Raw genomic sequence first — 16,365 nt, forward strand, 5'->3', positions numbered from 1 at the left:
AAGCACAAGCAGTTTGGACCTTTGGATAAAACGGATGAGGCTGTCTTTTACAAACTTCTCATTGCTGTGTGTTACATGGGATTACTGTATGTTTTTTTACTATTTTATTGGAATATAGAATTTTAATCCTAATAAAAATTCTATTAAAATATATAAATAATAAAATGTAATGAAAATCAAGCTGCCTGAAACCAGTAAAAGAGTCCAACCCCATGAGACCCAGTGTGAAAAAAGACCAGTTATGTAACATCTTGGTTGTTGTGTTGTCGTAGGGTTGTCATAACCTTTTAAAGCTTGTACTGTGTCTGTTAGGTGGTGTGCATCTGCAAACTTGCATCTAGGACAGAGCTCAGTTCTATCACGTGACAGGAAGTCTCTTTGTCAATTGTGTTTTTTACTTAAATTTAGTTTGACATTTACTTCACTTACGTTTCTCCTGTTTGTATTCCACATGAAACAAAATGTCAGAACAACTGGAATTAAGATCTGTGTAATCAAGCAATAAAACTGGTACTGTGTCTTTAAGGTCCATCATGATTTCTTTGCAGCTAATGTTGGGTATACATACTGTAGCACAAGAAGAAAGTAACCTAATGACATACTCGTTTATCTAAATACAACAATGGGTATTAAATATTTGGTCCAACTTCTTATTTCACTGCATGCAAGAGTTCTATATTTAATAGATGTACATCAACTCAGCGCAACTTCCTCATTCAAGTTAACGAGTTCGACCACAAGAGACTGAGAAATGAGTCAGAGTGAAGACCAAATGTGTGACATTTCGGTTCATGCGGTGTGGGAACAGGGCACAAACTGCTGCTGTACTGGAGGGTCGTCAGACAGTGTTAGATGAAAAGTCATTCAGATTAATCTTCTGAATATTCCATGACAGTCCTTTAAATATTTGTTGCGATATTCTACAGGTAACCAAAGTTGTGGACCAACCAAGTGACATACAAAGAAACTACTGCTGAAATAATAAATAATTAACAGAGCAAGTTTAAAGTTCAGCCAACTCCATCGCTTCTCGTGTCAGGGAGGGATGGATGGTAACCCAGAAATACAAACTACTGTCTATAACTACAACACAATAAGGCCAGTGCCCCCTGACACTGACTCTTACATCCCCATTAGACGTTACACATCTGTCTCAGTGCCTTACATTAATGCAAATGTTTTGAATTACTGTCTCACATATTTGCATATTCCCATGTCAGTATTTTGAACATTTCTGCACAAAAAACACTCAAACATTCTTTTTAACTAAAGCACCACCAGTGTACTACACATGTTTTTAATGATTCATTTTATACTTCTAGTTTAACACACTGACACTTCAGGATTTAGGACACAAGGCTTTAGGCACATGTCAAGTAGTAATGGTTGGTTGTAGTAGGAAGAGTCTGTTCACAACATTTCATAGTCTCACCTGAAAGTCCTTAAAAACAATGTCATCTTGTGATATTGTTTGCAGCCAATTTATGCAGAAATGTAGCAGTAGATTATTAAACGCTCTAACCATTAATCACAACACTGTGGAAAAACTTACATTTTATGTTTACATTTATAATTCAGATTTGAAAATTGTAAATTATTTTATTATTTTAATATTTTATTCACTGAGACTTTAAGGCGTTCACTCAACAGTTTCCCCGTCTAATCTCTCACATTAATTTAAGGTGTGATGGTTAAAAATAAAATGTGTGAGAATCACATGGGTCCACAGTGATACTGTAACATCAGACAGATACTGTGAGCTCCTGAGCAGAGCATGCTGTCAACAGTCACGGTAAGACACCGTCTTCTCTGAAAATATTTGAGTTGTGTTATCTTTTAAATTAAACCTCATCCTAGTTTATAGCTTCATGCCTTGTAATTTATTTGTGTTTGTCACCCCCTGTGGACAAAGCCGTACCTCTTATCTCTTTGCTGATTTTGTTTTTTAACAGAAAATCTCATCCTGCTTCTTTAACAGTCATATGTATCACTCACTTTAAATTTTTCCCTGGAAAATGTAAACAAAGGCAAGGTGCAGTTAATAGCTTTGTCCGACACCTAGCCCCCACCAGCGACAACAACTTTATAGAAGTAATCAATCTTGTCGCTGATGGTCTGGTTGGCTTTTTAAGGTCATATAGAATAATCAGAATTAATTTCAATCTGTTTGAAGAGCAGTGAAAAACTCCTCACAGGAGCTTTAAGGTCCAGCATGGTATGTATAGTTTGCAGTAAAGAAAGTAACCTAATTGCAAACTCGTTTATCTAAATACAACAATGGGTATTAAATATTTGGTCCAACTTCTTATTTCACTGCAAGAGTTCCATATTTAATAAATGTACATCAACTCAGCTCAACTTCCTCATTCAAGTTAATGAGTTCGACCACAAGAGACTGAGAAATGGGTCAGCGTGAAGACCAAATGTGTGACGTTCATGTGGTGTGGGAACAGGCACACACTGCTGCTGTACTAGAGTGTCGTCAAACAGTAAAAAGAAAGAAATGTCTTAAAATTTTGCATCTTGTGTAGATTTGAAAAGCCAACATTTAGAGGCTGTTTTCTCATGAGTTGAAGTGAAATGCATTTGCAAACTGACACAGGAAGTTGGTATGCTCCTCTTGAGATGTACGTATGTCAATTTTTGTTCATAATTACTCAATCGCTAAAAAAAATCACCCTCTTGGAGTTCATGTTTTGCTCTTTTTTTGCTGCAGCAGTGGATAAATTATAAATTGACTGCACTTATGTAGCGCCCTTTAGGTATTTTGATCCATCATAGTGCTTTACACTACAGCCATAACCATTCACACATACATTGAAACACTGATGAAGCCGTGTGAGGTGGATCTATTTTGAGCCATTCACACACTCCCTCACAAACCAACAGCTATGCCTCGGAAGCAATTTTGGCTGGCTTGCCCAAGTTCACTTTGTCATTTTGGACTGAAGGAGGTGAGAATCAAACTACCAATCATACTATTAATATACAACTCTCTCCACTCCCCCTGGGTGAAGTCACATTTTATTTATTTAAAAGAAAAAACAAAAAATTGGCAAAGAAAATGCAGTTCTCTTAAAATATTTGAGTAGAGCTATCTTTTAAATGAACAGGTTATAGCTTAGTGCTTTGTAGTTCACTCAGACATTTTAGTTTAAAACTGTTGGCTGATTCTTTGTCCACCTGCTTTTGTCTTCTTCCAACTCTTTACGACAGATGGCAGAGCTGTGGCAGCTCATGCTCCTGTGCTGCACGTGCAGTCCTCTGTGTCTGGCATCCAGTGTGAGCTTCTTGGGTACACCACAGGAGTGTAAAAAGGCTCCCTTTGTCCCTGGTTACAACCTGGCCGGAGAAGGGTTCGACATCGTCACAATGGAGCGCAAAGGTGCCTTTGTCATCGACACTGAAACATGGATGCTTGGCAATGGCACCTGCAAGCTGTACAGAAACACCTACATGAAGGGAGAGACCCAGAAGGTCCCAGCTACCGTGGTGGACTGGAGAGCCCTTCCCAAGTGCAATTCAAAGGTCTCCAGTACAGTTTATGACTCGGTTGAAACTCTTGTCAATGATTCCACATCATCAGTGTCCAATAACTGGAAAATTGGCCTTGATGTCCCGGTGCCCGGCCCTGCCACTCTTGGGGTTGGCTTAGGAGGTTCCCACTCCAGAGAATCTACCTTTGCCATGCAGAAGTCCAAACAGGACCACTACACCTTTGTAAGCCATTCTGTTGACTGTAGCTTCTACCGGTGAGTAGTGGTTAAACTTGCTTTGTGTGCTTTGTGTGTTCTTGATAGTAGACAGTAATTCTGCATAAAGCGACTAATATGAACGGTGATAAATTGGATTGACTGAAATTTATGAATGTTCATCTTGTGCTTCACAGCTACAGACTTGCAACGAACCCTACCTTAAGTCATGACTTTGAATCAGCTGTGAACTCACTTCCACCCTGTTCAATTAAAACAGAGCAATTGTATCGGCAACTTATCGACACGTATGGCACGCATTACATCACAAAGGTGTCTCTTGGAGGGGAAGTAAAATCAACCACTGCTGTCAAAACCTGCCAGGCAACCATGAGTGGACTGTCGGCAACTGAAGTCAGTGACTGTTTATCAGTCGAGGCCTCTGCTTGCATGGGATCCGCTGCCAAAGTCAGTGCTATGACTGAACACTGTCAGGCAGATAAGAAGAAGTTAGGCCATAGCCAGAGTTTTAGCAGCCAGTTTAGTGAGCGCAACACAAAGATTGTAGGGGGGAGCATTCAAGGAGCTGATCTCTTTGATGGGTTATCAAACCCTGCTGTATATAACAGCTGGGTGGAATCACTGAAAAGCATACCTGATGTGGTCCAATACAACATACAGCCTCTGCACACCATACTGAAAATAGGTCATCCTGCCAGGGCCGGGCTCAAGCGAGAGGTGGAGATGTACATCAAAAAGAATGCAGTTTTGAAGAAATGTTCAGAAACCTGTAAGATTGGGCACAAATCCAGTAAAAGGGATCCTTGTGCTTGTGTTTGCAACAGTAATAAGAATATCAAGTCAAACTGCTGTCCTGCTGGGAAAGGGCTCGCCACATTAAAAGTGTTCGAGCTCTATGCACAGAGTCTGAATGGTGATAGGTGGAGTCGGACTGATGGTTCAGTCACGGTGAAGTACGGCAATCAGAATAAGCGCACAGTCATCGTAAGTAACAATGACAACCCTAAATGGCCGGAGACATTTGAATTTGGGCCCATCACCATCAACATGAAAAACAAACTGATGGTCAGTGTTTACGATGAGGACACTTACTGGAACAGCGATCTGCTTGGCAAATGTTCACTTGATCTGCGTAGCGGGACGGTGAGAGACTCTTGCATGCTCAATCATGGTACCTTATTCTTCACTTACGTAGTAGAGTGTGCAGGAAGTCTTAGTGGTGACCAATGTCAGGAGTACGCACCCTCCCCTATGAGCTCCTCTCTTGCCGAAGTCTTCTACACCAGGAACGGGGTCCTCAGCGGAGAGATGGGGAAGACGTACGCAAAATGGATGAGTCAGTCAGGTTGAGGTCAGGTGCTGCTGTGACATGGCTGGTTGATGAGAGAATAAGGATCGGATTTTATAATGAACTGGCACGTAGTTAGAAGCATCTTTACTCTGTTACTTTTATCTCTCTTTGATTTGTTTGCAAAATTCATTACATATGTTTTTAATTTGTCACATTTAATGCAAATTTGTGTTTGTGAGCGATGTTTGTAATAATCAATTTTTTCTTCTGCTTCTTTCTTTCTCGGCTAATAAAGCATCAGCAAAGACAACCCTGTGTCTGTCTCTCTATTATTAAGTACTACTAATAATTATGATGTATAATGATGTTGTTTTTGCGTAAAAGGAAGTGCATAAGATCTTATAGATTGTAGGTAGTAATTCCAAATCAGCTGCTATTGAGATAGACTTGAGTATGTTTCCTAGGACATTTTTCCCTAGAACATTTTTTTCTTTAATCATTTGTGATATATAAGAATGTTTACATTTATTTATACAGCAACTTGAGAAATACTGATTTCAAGTTGCTTTGACAGACAAATGAAAAGCAGGATTCTCAGAAGGAAATATAACAACAACAAGAACAAAAAAACCCAAACAGAAAGACCAAACAAGAGCAAGAAAAAATGTGGGTACAGAGAAGATTTTAAATGAGAAGAAAGATAAAAAAACACAGAAAAGAAAGGACAGAAGGATGATGTTGTAATGCGACATAAAAACAAGTCTATAGAAATAACAACTTATTTAAGCCTCCTCTTTACAACGAACAGAAGGGTCCACCTGAGGATCTGAGGCTGCAAGGAGGCTTTATAGATTGTTCTAGATCTGCTATGTAGATTGAGGCCTGACAAAGATGTGCTTTAAAAGTGTAAAATCAGTAAAAACCTTGAAACCAGTTCTGAATTCTAACAGGAAGCCAATGGAGAGACAGAGAGGGGTGATGTCATCTGGTAAAACCAGTAAAAAGAATTGAAAGTCTAAAGGACGTTCCAGCTGTAGGCTGAGGTTGAAAAATATTTCAATCAAGTATTTCAAATACAAATACAAGTGTACTCTTAATTGACCTTTCACTTCAACATGTTGGATACAGAGCAACTCGCAGCACAGGGCTGATATGCAATAAAAAAAAATCACATTTTACAGTCTGCAGTGTATTGCAATGAAAAACTCTTCTTCATCAAGGTGACATTGTTCAATCTAAAGGAAATGCACAAGAGCAAGTTTAAAGTTCAGCCAACTCCATCGCTTCTCGTGTCAGGGAGGGATGGATGGTAACCCAGAAATACAAACTACTGTCTATAACTACAACACAATAAGGCCAGTGCCCCCTGACACTGACTCTTACATCCCCATTAGACGTTACACATCTGTCTCAGTGCCTTACATTAATGCAAATGTTTTGAATTACTGTCTCACATATTTGCATATTCCCATGTCAGTATTTTGAACATTTCTGCACAAAAAACACTCAAACATTCTTTTTAACTAAAGCACCACCAGTGTACTACACATGTTTTTAATGATTCATTTTATACTTCTAGTTTAACACACTGACACTTCAGGATTTAGGACACAAGGCTTTAGGCACATGTCAAGTAGTAATGGTTGGTTGTAGTAGGAAGAGTCTGTTCACAACATTTCATAGTCTCACCTGAAAGTCCTTAAAAACAATGTCATCTTGTGATATTGTTTGCAGCCAATTTATGCAGAAATGTAGCAGTAGATTATTAAACGCTCTAACCATTAATCACAACACTGTGGAAAAACTTACATTTTATGTTTACATTTATAATTCAGATTCGAAAATTGTAAATTATTTTATTATTTTAATATTTTATTCACTGAGACTTTAATGCGTTCACTCAACAGTTTCCCCGTCTAATCTCTCACCTTAACTTAAGGTGTGATGGTTAAAAATAAAATGTGTGAGAATCACATGGGTCATCAGGACTCCACCTCCACAGTGATACTATAACATCAGACAGATACTGTGAGCTCCTGAGCAGAGCATGCTGTCAACAGTCACGGTAAGACACCGTCTTCTCTGAAAATATTTGAGTTGTGTTATCTTTTAAATTAAACCTCATCCTAGTTTATAGCTTCATGCCTTGTAATTTATTTGTGTTTGTCGCCCCCTGTGGACAAAGCCGTACCTCTTATCTCTTTGCTGATTTTGTTTTTTAACAGAAAATCTCATCCTGCTTCTTTAACAGTCATATGTATCACTCACTTTAAATTTTTCCCTGGAAAATGTAAACAAAGGCAAGGTGCAGTTAATAGCTTTGTCCGACACCTAGCCCCCACCAGCGACAACAACTTTATAGAAGTAATCAATCTTGTCGCTGATGGTCTGGTTGGCTTTTTAAGGTCATATAGAATAATCAGAATTAATTTCAATCTGTTTGAAGAGCAGTGAAAAACTCCTCACAGGAGCTTTAAGGTCCAGCATGGTATGTATAGTTTGCAGTAAAGAAAGTAACCTAATTGCAAACTCGTTTATCTAAATACAACAATGGGTATTAAATATTTGGTCCAACTTCTTATTTCACTGCAAGAGTTCCATATTTAATAAATGTACATCAACTCAGCTCAACTTCCTCATTCAAGTTAATGAGTTCGACCACAAGAGACTGAGAAATGGGTCAGCGTGAAGACCAAATGTGTGACGTTCATGTGGTGTGGGAACAGGCACACACTGCTGCTGTACTAGAGTGTCGTCAAACAGTAAAAAGAAAGAAATGTCTTAAAATTTTGCATCTTGTGTAGATTTGAAAAGCCAACATTTAGAGGCTGTTTTCTCATGAGTTGAAGTGAAATGCATTTGCAAACTGACACAGGAAGTTGGTATGCTCCTCTTGAGATGTACGTATGTCAATTTTTGTTCATAATTACTCAATCGCTAAAAAAAATCACCCTCTTGGAGTTCATGTTTTGCTCTTTTTTTACTGCAGCAGTGGATAAATTATAAATTGACTGCACTTATGTAGCGCCCTTTAGGTATTTTGATCCATCATAGTGCTTTACACTACAGCCATAACCATTCACACATACATTGAAACACTGATGAAGCCGTGTGAGGTGGATCTATTTTGAGCCATTCACACACTCCCTCACAAACCAACAGCTATGCCTCGGAAGCAATTTTGGCTGGCTTGCCCAAGTTCACTTTGTCATTTTGGACTGAAGGAGGTGAGAATCAAACTACCAATCATACTATTAATATACAACTCTCTCCACTCCCCCTGGGTGAAGTCACATTTTATTTATTTAAAAGAAAAAACAAAAAATTGGCAAAGAAAATGCAGTTCTCTTAAAATATTTGAGTAGAGCTATCTTTTAAATGAACAGGTTATAGCTTAGTGCTTTGTAGTTCACTCAGACATTTTAGTTTAAAACTGTTGGCTGATTCTTTGTCCACCTGCTTTTGTCTTCTTCCAACTCTTTACGACAGATGGCAGAGCTGTGGCAGCTCATGCTCCTGTGCTGCACGTGCAGTCCTCTGTGTCTGGCATCCAGTGTGAGCTTCTTGGGTACACCACAGGAGTGTAAAAAGGCTCCCTTTGTCCCTGGTTACAACCTGGCCGGAGAAGGGTTCGACATCGTCACAATGGAGCGCAAAGGTGCCTTTGTCATCGACACTGAAACATGGATGCTTGGCAATGGCACCTGCAAGCTGTACAGAAACACCTACATGAAGGGAGAGACCCAGAAGGTCCCAGCTACCGTGGTGGACTGGAGAGCCCTTCCCAAGTGCAATTCAAAGGTCTCCAGTACAGTTTATGACTCGGTTGAAACTCTTGTCAATGATTCCACATCATCAGTGTCCAATAACTGGAAAATTGGCCTTGATGTCCCGGTGCCCGGCCCTGCCACTCTTGGGGTTGGCTTAGGAGGTTCCCACTCCAGAGAATCTACCTTTGCCATGCAGAAGTCCAAACAGGACCACTACACCTTTGTAAGCCATTCTGTTGACTGTAGCTTCTACCGGTGAGTAGTGGTTAAACTTGCTTTGTGTGCTTTGTGTGTTCTTGATAGTAGACAGTAATTCTGCATAAAGCGACTAATATGAACGGTGATAAATTGGATTGACTGAAATTTATGAATGTTCATCTTGTGCTTCACAGCTACAGACTTGCAACGAACCCTACCTTAAGTCATGACTTTGAATCAGCTGTGAACTCACTTCCACCCTGTTCAATTAAAACAGAGCAATTGTATCGGCAACTTATCGACACGTATGGCACGCATTACATCACAATGGTGTCTCTTGGAGGGGAAGTAAAATCAACCACTGCTGTCAAAACCTGCCAGGCAACCATGAGTGGACTGTCGGCAACTGAAGTCAGTGACTGTTTATCAGTCGAGGCCTCTGCTTGCTTTGGATCCGCTGCCAAAGTCAGTGCTATGACTGAACACTGTCAGGCAGATAAGAAGAAGTTAGGCCATAGCCAGAGTTTTAGCAGCCAGTTTAGTGAGCGCAACACAAAGATTGTAGGGGGGAGCATTCAAGGAGCTGATCTCTTTGATGGGTTATCAAACCCTGCTGTATATAACAGCTGGGTGGAATCACTGAAAAGCATACCTGATGTGGTCCAATACAACATACAGCCTCTGCACACCATACTGAAGATAGGTCATCCTGCCAGGGCCGGGCTCAAGCGAGAGGTGGAGATGTACATCAAAAAGAATGCAGTGTTGAAGAAATGTTCAGAAACCTGTAAGATTGGGCACAAATCCAGTAAAAGGGATCCTTGTGCTTGTGTTTGCAACAGTAATAAGAATATCAAGTCAAACTGCTGTCCTGCTGGGAAAGGGCTCGCCACATTAAAAGTGTTCCAGCTCTATGCACAGAGTCTGAATGGTGATAGGTGGAGTCAGACTGATGGTTCAGTCACGGTGAAGTACGGCGATCAGAATAAGCGCACAGTCATCGTAAGTAACAATGACAACCCTAAATGGCCGGAGACATTTGAATTTGGGCCCATCACCATCAACATGAAAAACAAACTGATGTTCAGTGTTTACGATGAGGACACTTACTGGAACAGCGATCTGCTTGGCAAATGTTCACTTGATCTGCGTAGCGGGACGGTGAGAGACTCTTGCATGCTCAATCATGGTACCTTATTCTTCACTTACGTAGTAGAGTGTGCAGGAAGTCTTAGTGGTGACCAATGTCAGGAGTACGCACCCTCCCCTATGAGCTCCTCTCTTGCCGAAGTCTTCTACACCAGGAACGGGGTCCTCAGCGGAGAGATGGGGAAGACGTACGCAAAATGGATGAGTCAGTCAGGTTGAGGTCAGGTGCTGCTGTGACATGGCTGGTTGATGAGAGAATAAGGATCGGATTTTATAATGAACTGGCACGTAGTTAGAAGCATCTTTACTCTGTTACTTTTATCTCTCTTTGATTTGTTTGCAAAATTCATTACATATGTTTTTAATTTGTCACATTTAATGCAAATTTGTGTTTGTGAGCGATGTTTGTAATAATCAATTTTTTCTTCTGCTTCTTTCTTTCTCGGCTAATAAAGCATCAGCAAAGACAACCCTGTGTCTGTCTCTCTATTATTAATTACTACTAATAATTATGATGTATAATGATGTTGTTTTTGCGTAAAAGGAAGTGCATAAGATCTTATAGATTGTAGGTAGTAATTCCAAATCAGCTGCTATTGAGATAGACTTGAGTATGTTTCCTAGGACATTTTTCCCTAGAACATTTTTTTCTTTAATCATTTGTGATACATAAGAATGTTTACATTTATTTATACAGCAACTTGAGAAATACTGATTTGAAGTTGCTTTGACAGACAAATGAAAAGCAGGATTCTCAGAAGGAAATATAACAACAACAAGAACAAAAAAACCCAAACAGAAAGACCAAACAAGAGCAAGAAAAAATGTGGGTACAGAGAAGATTTTAAATGAGAAGAAAGATAAAAAAACACAGAAAAGAAAGGACAGAAGGATGATGTTGTAATGCGACATAAAAACAAGTCTATAAAAATAACAACTTATTTAAGCCTCCTCTTTACAACGAACAGAAGGGTCCACCTGAGGATCTGAGGCTGCAAGGAGGCTTTATAGATTATTCTAGATCTGCTATGTAGATTGAGGCCTGACAAAGATGTGCTTTAAAAGTGTAAAATCAGTAAAAACCTTGAAACCAGTTCTGAATTCTAACAGGAAGCCAATGGAGAGACAGAGAGGGGTGATGTCATCTGGTAAAACCAGTAAAAAGAATTGAAAGTCTAAAGGACGTTCCAGCTGTAGGCTGAGGTTGAAAAATATTTCAATCAAGTATTTCAAATACAAATACAAGTGTACTCTTAATTGACCTTTCACTTCAACATGTTGGATACAGAGCAACTCGCAGCACAGGGCTGATATGCAATAAAAAAAAATCACATTTTACAGTCTGCAGTGTATTGCAATGAAAAACTCTTCTTCATCAAGGTGACATTGTTCAATCTAAAGGAAATGCACAAGAGCAAGTTTAAAGTTTCAGGCAACTCCATCGCTTCTCGTGTCAGGGAGGGATGGATGGTAACCCAGAAATACAAACTACTGTCTATAACTACAACACAATAAGGCCAGTGCCCCCTGACACTGACTCTTATATCCCCATTAGACGTTACACATCTGTCTCAGTGCCTTACATTAATGCAAATGTTTTGAATTACTGTCTCACATATTTGCATATTCCCATGTCAGTATTTTGAACATTTCTGCACAAAAAACACTCAAACATTCTTTTTAACTAAAGCACCACCAGTGTACTACACATGTTTTTAATGATTCATTTTATACTTCTAGTTTAACACACTGACACTTCAGGATTTAGGACACAAGGCTTTAGGCACATGTCAAGTAGTAATGGTTGGTTGTAGTAGGAAGAGTCTGTTCACAACATTTCATAGTCTCACCTGAAAGTCCTTAAAAACAATGTCATCTTGTGATATTGTTTGCAGCCAATTTATGCAGAAATGTAGCAGTAGATTATTAAACGCTCTAACCATTAATCACAACACTGTGGAAAAACTTACATTTTATGTTTACATTTATAATTCAGATTTGAAAATTGTAAATTATTTTATTATTTTAATATTTTATTCACTGAGACTTTAATGCGTTCACTCAACAGTTTCCCCGTCTAATCTCTCACCTTAATTTCAGGTGTGATGGTTAAAAATAAAATGTGTGAGAATCACATGGGTCATCAGGACTCCACCTCCACAGTGATACTATAACATCAGACAGATACTGTGAGCTCCTGAGCAGAGCATGCTGTCAACAGTCACGGTGAGACACCGTCTTCTCTGAAAATATTTGAGTTGTGTTATCTTTTAAATTAAACCTCATCCTAGTTTATAGCTTCATGCCTTGTAATTTATTTGTGTTTGTCACCCCCTGTGGACAAAGCCGTACCTCTTATCTCTTTGCTGATTTTGTTTTTTAACAGAAAATCTCATCCTGCTTCTTTAACAGTCATATGTATCACTCACTTTAAATTTTTCCCTGGAAAATGTAAACAAAGGCAAGGTGCAGTTAATAGCTTTGTCCGACACCTAGCCCCCACCAGCGACAACAACTTTATAGAAGTAATCAATCTTGTCGCTGATGGTCTGGTTGGCTTTTTAAGGTCATATAGAATAATCAGAATTAATTTCAATCTGTTTGAAGAGCAGTGAAAAACTCCTCACAGGAGCTTTAAGGTCCAGCATGGTATGTATAGTTTGCAGTAAAGAAAGTAACCTAATTGCAAACTCGTTTATCTAAATACAACAATGGGTATTAAATATTTGGTCCAACTTCTTATTTCACTGCAAGAGTTCCATATTTAATAAATGTACATCAACTCAGCTCAACTTCTTCATTCAAGTTAATGAGTTCGACCACAAGAGACTGAGAAATGGGTCAGCGTGAAGACCAAATGTGTGACGTTCATGTGGTGTGGGAACAGGCACACACTGCTGCTGTACTAGAGTGTCGTCAAACAGTAAAAAGAAAGAAATGTCTTAAAATTTTGCATCTTGTGTAGATTTGAAAAGCCAACATTTAGAGGCTGTTTTCTCATGAGTTGAAGTGAAATGCATTTGCAAACTGACACAGGAAGTTGGTATGCTCCTCTTGAGATGTACGTATGTCAATTTTTGTTCATAATTACTCAATCGCTAAAAAAAATCACCCTCTTGGAGTTCATGTTTTGCTCTTTTTTTGCTGCAGCAGTGGATAAATTATAAATTGACTGCACTTATGTAGCGCCCTTTAGGTATTTTGATCCATCATAGTGCTTTACACTACAGCCATAACCATTCACACATACATTGAAACACTGATGAAGCCGTGTGAGGTGGATCTACTTTGAGCCATTCACACACTCCCTCACAAACCAACAGCTATGCCTCGGAAGCAATTTTGGCTGGCTTGACCAAGTTCACTTTGTCATTTTGGACTGAAGGAGGTGAGAATCAAACTACCAATCATACTATTAATATACAACTCTCTCCACTCCCCCTGGGTGAAGTCACATTTTATTTATTTAAAAGAAAAAACAAAAAATTGGCAAAGAAAATGCAGTTCTCTTAAAATATTTGAGTAGAGCTATCTTTTAAATGAACAGGTTATAGCTTAGTGCTTTGTAGTTCACTCAGACATTTTAGTTTAAAACTGTTGGCTGATTCTTTGTCCACCTGCTTTTGTCTTCTTCCAACTCTTTACGACAGATGGCAGAGCTGTGGCAGCTCATGCTCCTGTGCTGCACGTGCAGTCCTCTGTGTCTGGCATCCAGTGTGAGCTTCTTGGGTACACCACAGGAGTGTAAAAAGGCTCCCTTTGTCCCTGGTTACAACCTGGCCGGAGAAGGGTTCGACATCGTCACAATGGAGCGCAAAGGTGCCTTTGTCATCGACACTGAAACATGGATGCTTGGCAATGGCACCTGCAAGCTGTACAGAAACACCTACATGAAGGGAGAGACCCAGAAGGTCCCAGCTACCGTGGTGGACTGGAGAGCCCTTCCCAAGTGCAATTCAAAGGTCTCCAGTACAGTTTATGACTCGGTTGAAACTCTTGTCAATGATTCCACATCATCAGTGTCCAATAACTGGAAAATTGGCCTTAAACTCCCGGTGCCCGGCCCTGCCACTCTTGGGGTTGGCTTTGGAGGTTCCCACTCCAGAGAATCTACCTTTGCCATGCAGAAGTCCAAACAGGACCACTACACCTTCGTAAGCCATTCTGTTGACTGTAGCTTCTACCGGTGAGTAGTGGTTAAACTTGCTTTGTGTGCTTTGTGTGTTCTTGATAGTAGACAGTAATTCTGCATAAAGCGACTAATATGAACGGTGATAAATTGGATTGACTGAAATTTATGAATGTTCATCTTGTGCTTCACAGCTACAGACTTGCAACGAACCCTACCTTAAGTCATGACTTTGAATCAGCTGTGAACTCACTTCCACCCTGTTCAATTAAAACAGAGCAATTGTATCGGCAACTTATCGACACGTATGGCACGCATTACATCACAATGGTGTCTCTTGGAGGGGAAGTAAAATCAACCACTGCTGTCAAAACCTGCCAGGCAACCATGAGTGGACTGTCGGCAACTGAAGTCAGTGACTGTTTATCAGTCGAGGCCTCTGTTTGCTTTGGATCCGCTGCCAAAGTCAGTGCTATGACTGAACACTGTCAGGCAGCGAAGAAGAAGTTAGACCATAGCCAGAGTTTTAGCAGCCAGTTTAGTGAGCGCAACACAAAGATTGTAGGGGGGAGCATTAAAGGAGCTGATCTCTTTGATGGGTTATCAAACCCTGCTGTATATAACAGCTGGGTGGAATCACTGAAAAGCATACCTGATGTGGTCCAATACAACATACAGCCTCTGCACACCATACTGAAGATAGGTCATCCTGCCAGGGCCGGGCTCAAGCGAGAGGTGGAGATGTACATCAAAAAGAATGCAGTGTTGAAGAAATGTTCAGAAACCTGTAAGATTGGGCACAAATCCAATAAAAGGGATCCTTGTGCTTGTGTTTGCAACAGTAATAAGAATATCAAGTCAAACTGCTGTCCTGCTGGGAAAGGGCTCGCCACATTAAAAGTGTTCGAGCTCTATGCACAGAGTCTGAATGGTGATAGGTGGACTCGGACTGATGGTTCAGTCACGGTGAAGTACGGCGATCAGAATAAGCGCACAGTCATCATAAGTAACAATGACAACCCTAAATGGCCGGAGACATTTGAATTTGGGCCCATCACCATCAACATGAAAAACAAACTGATGTTCAGTGTTTACGATGCGGACACTTACTGGAACAGCGATCTGCTTGGCAAATGTTCACTTGATCTGCGTAGCGGGACGGTGAGAGACTCTTGCATGCTCAATCATGGTACCTTATTCTTCACTTACGTAGTAGAGTGTGCAGGAAGTCTTAGTGGTGACCAATGTCAGGAGTACGCACCCTCCCCTATGAGATCCTCTCTTGCCGAAGTCTTCTACACCAGGAACGGGGTCCTCAGCGGAGAGATGGGGAAGACGTACGCAAAATGGATGAGTCAGTCAGGTTGAGGTCAGGTGCTGCTGTGACATGGCTGGTTGATGAGAGAACAAGGATCGGATTTTATAATGAACTGGCACGTAGTTAGAAGCATCTTTACTCTGTTACTTTTATCTCTCTTTGATTTGTTTGCAAAATTCATTACATATGTTTTTAATTTGTCACATTTAATGCAAATTTGTGTTTGTGAGCGATGTTTGTAATAATCAATTTTTTCTTCTGCTTCTTTCTTTCTCGGCTAATAAAGCATCAGCAAAGACAACCCTGTGTCTGTCTCTCTATTATTAATTACTACTAATAATTATGATGTATAATGATGTTGTTTTTGCGTAAAAGGAAATGCATAAGATCTCATAGATTGTAGGTAGTAATTCCAAATCAGCTGCTATTGAGATAGACTTGAGTATGTGTCCTAGGACATTTTTCCCTAGAACATTTTTTTCTTTAATCATTTGTGATACATAAGAATGTTTACATTTATTTATACAGCAACTTGAGAAATACTGATTTGAAGTTGCTTTGACAGACAAATGAAAAGCAGGATTCTCAGAAGGAAATATAACAACAACAAGAACAAAAAAACCCAAACAGAAAGACCAAACAAGAGCAAGAAAAAATGTGGGTACAGAGAAGATTTTAAATGAGAAGAAAGATAAAAAAACACAGAAAAGAAAGGACAGAAGGATGATGTTGTAATGCGACATAAAAACAAGTCTATAGAAATAACAAGTTATTTAAGCCTCCTCTTTACAACGAAC

The 16,365-nt window shown here is 39.8% G+C and overlaps 3 protein-coding genes across 3 annotated transcripts; all 3 read left to right on the forward strand.

Moving 5' to 3' along the window:
• The first annotated feature begins 1,726 nt into the window (after positions 1-1,726).
• LOC138604943 (perforin-1-like) lies at positions 1,727-5,314 on the forward strand. The gene is made up of 3 exons (XM_069676978.1): positions 1,727-1,792; positions 3,217-3,752; positions 3,890-5,314. Exons 1-3 carry the CDS (start codon positions 1,775-1,777, stop codon positions 5,061-5,063), a joined length of 1,728 nt encoding a protein of 575 aa, XP_069533079.1. The 5' UTR covers positions 1,727-1,774; the 3' UTR covers positions 5,064-5,314.
• A 3,179-nt stretch (positions 5,315-8,493) lies between these two features.
• Positions 8,494-10,591, forward strand: LOC138604947 (perforin-1-like). Its single transcript, XM_069676986.1, has 2 exons — positions 8,494-9,029; positions 9,167-10,591. Exons 1-2 carry the CDS (start codon positions 8,494-8,496, stop codon positions 10,338-10,340), a joined length of 1,710 nt encoding a protein of 569 aa, XP_069533087.1. The 3' UTR covers positions 10,341-10,591.
• A 3,180-nt stretch (positions 10,592-13,771) lies between these two features.
• LOC138604978 (perforin-1-like) lies at positions 13,772-15,869 on the forward strand. The gene is made up of 2 exons (XM_069677027.1): positions 13,772-14,307; positions 14,445-15,869. Exons 1-2 carry the CDS (start codon positions 13,772-13,774, stop codon positions 15,616-15,618), a joined length of 1,710 nt encoding a protein of 569 aa, XP_069533128.1. The 3' UTR covers positions 15,619-15,869.
• The last annotated feature ends 496 nt before the right edge of the window (positions 15,870-16,365 follow it).

This window comes from Semicossyphus pulcher, unplaced genomic scaffold (genome assembly GCF_022749685.1).
Source record: "Semicossyphus pulcher isolate SPU_LCO1_2020_fin unplaced genomic scaffold, fSemPul1.0.p SCAF_27, whole genome shotgun sequence".
Lineage (NCBI taxonomy): Eukaryota > Metazoa > Chordata > Actinopteri > Labriformes > Labridae > Semicossyphus > Semicossyphus pulcher.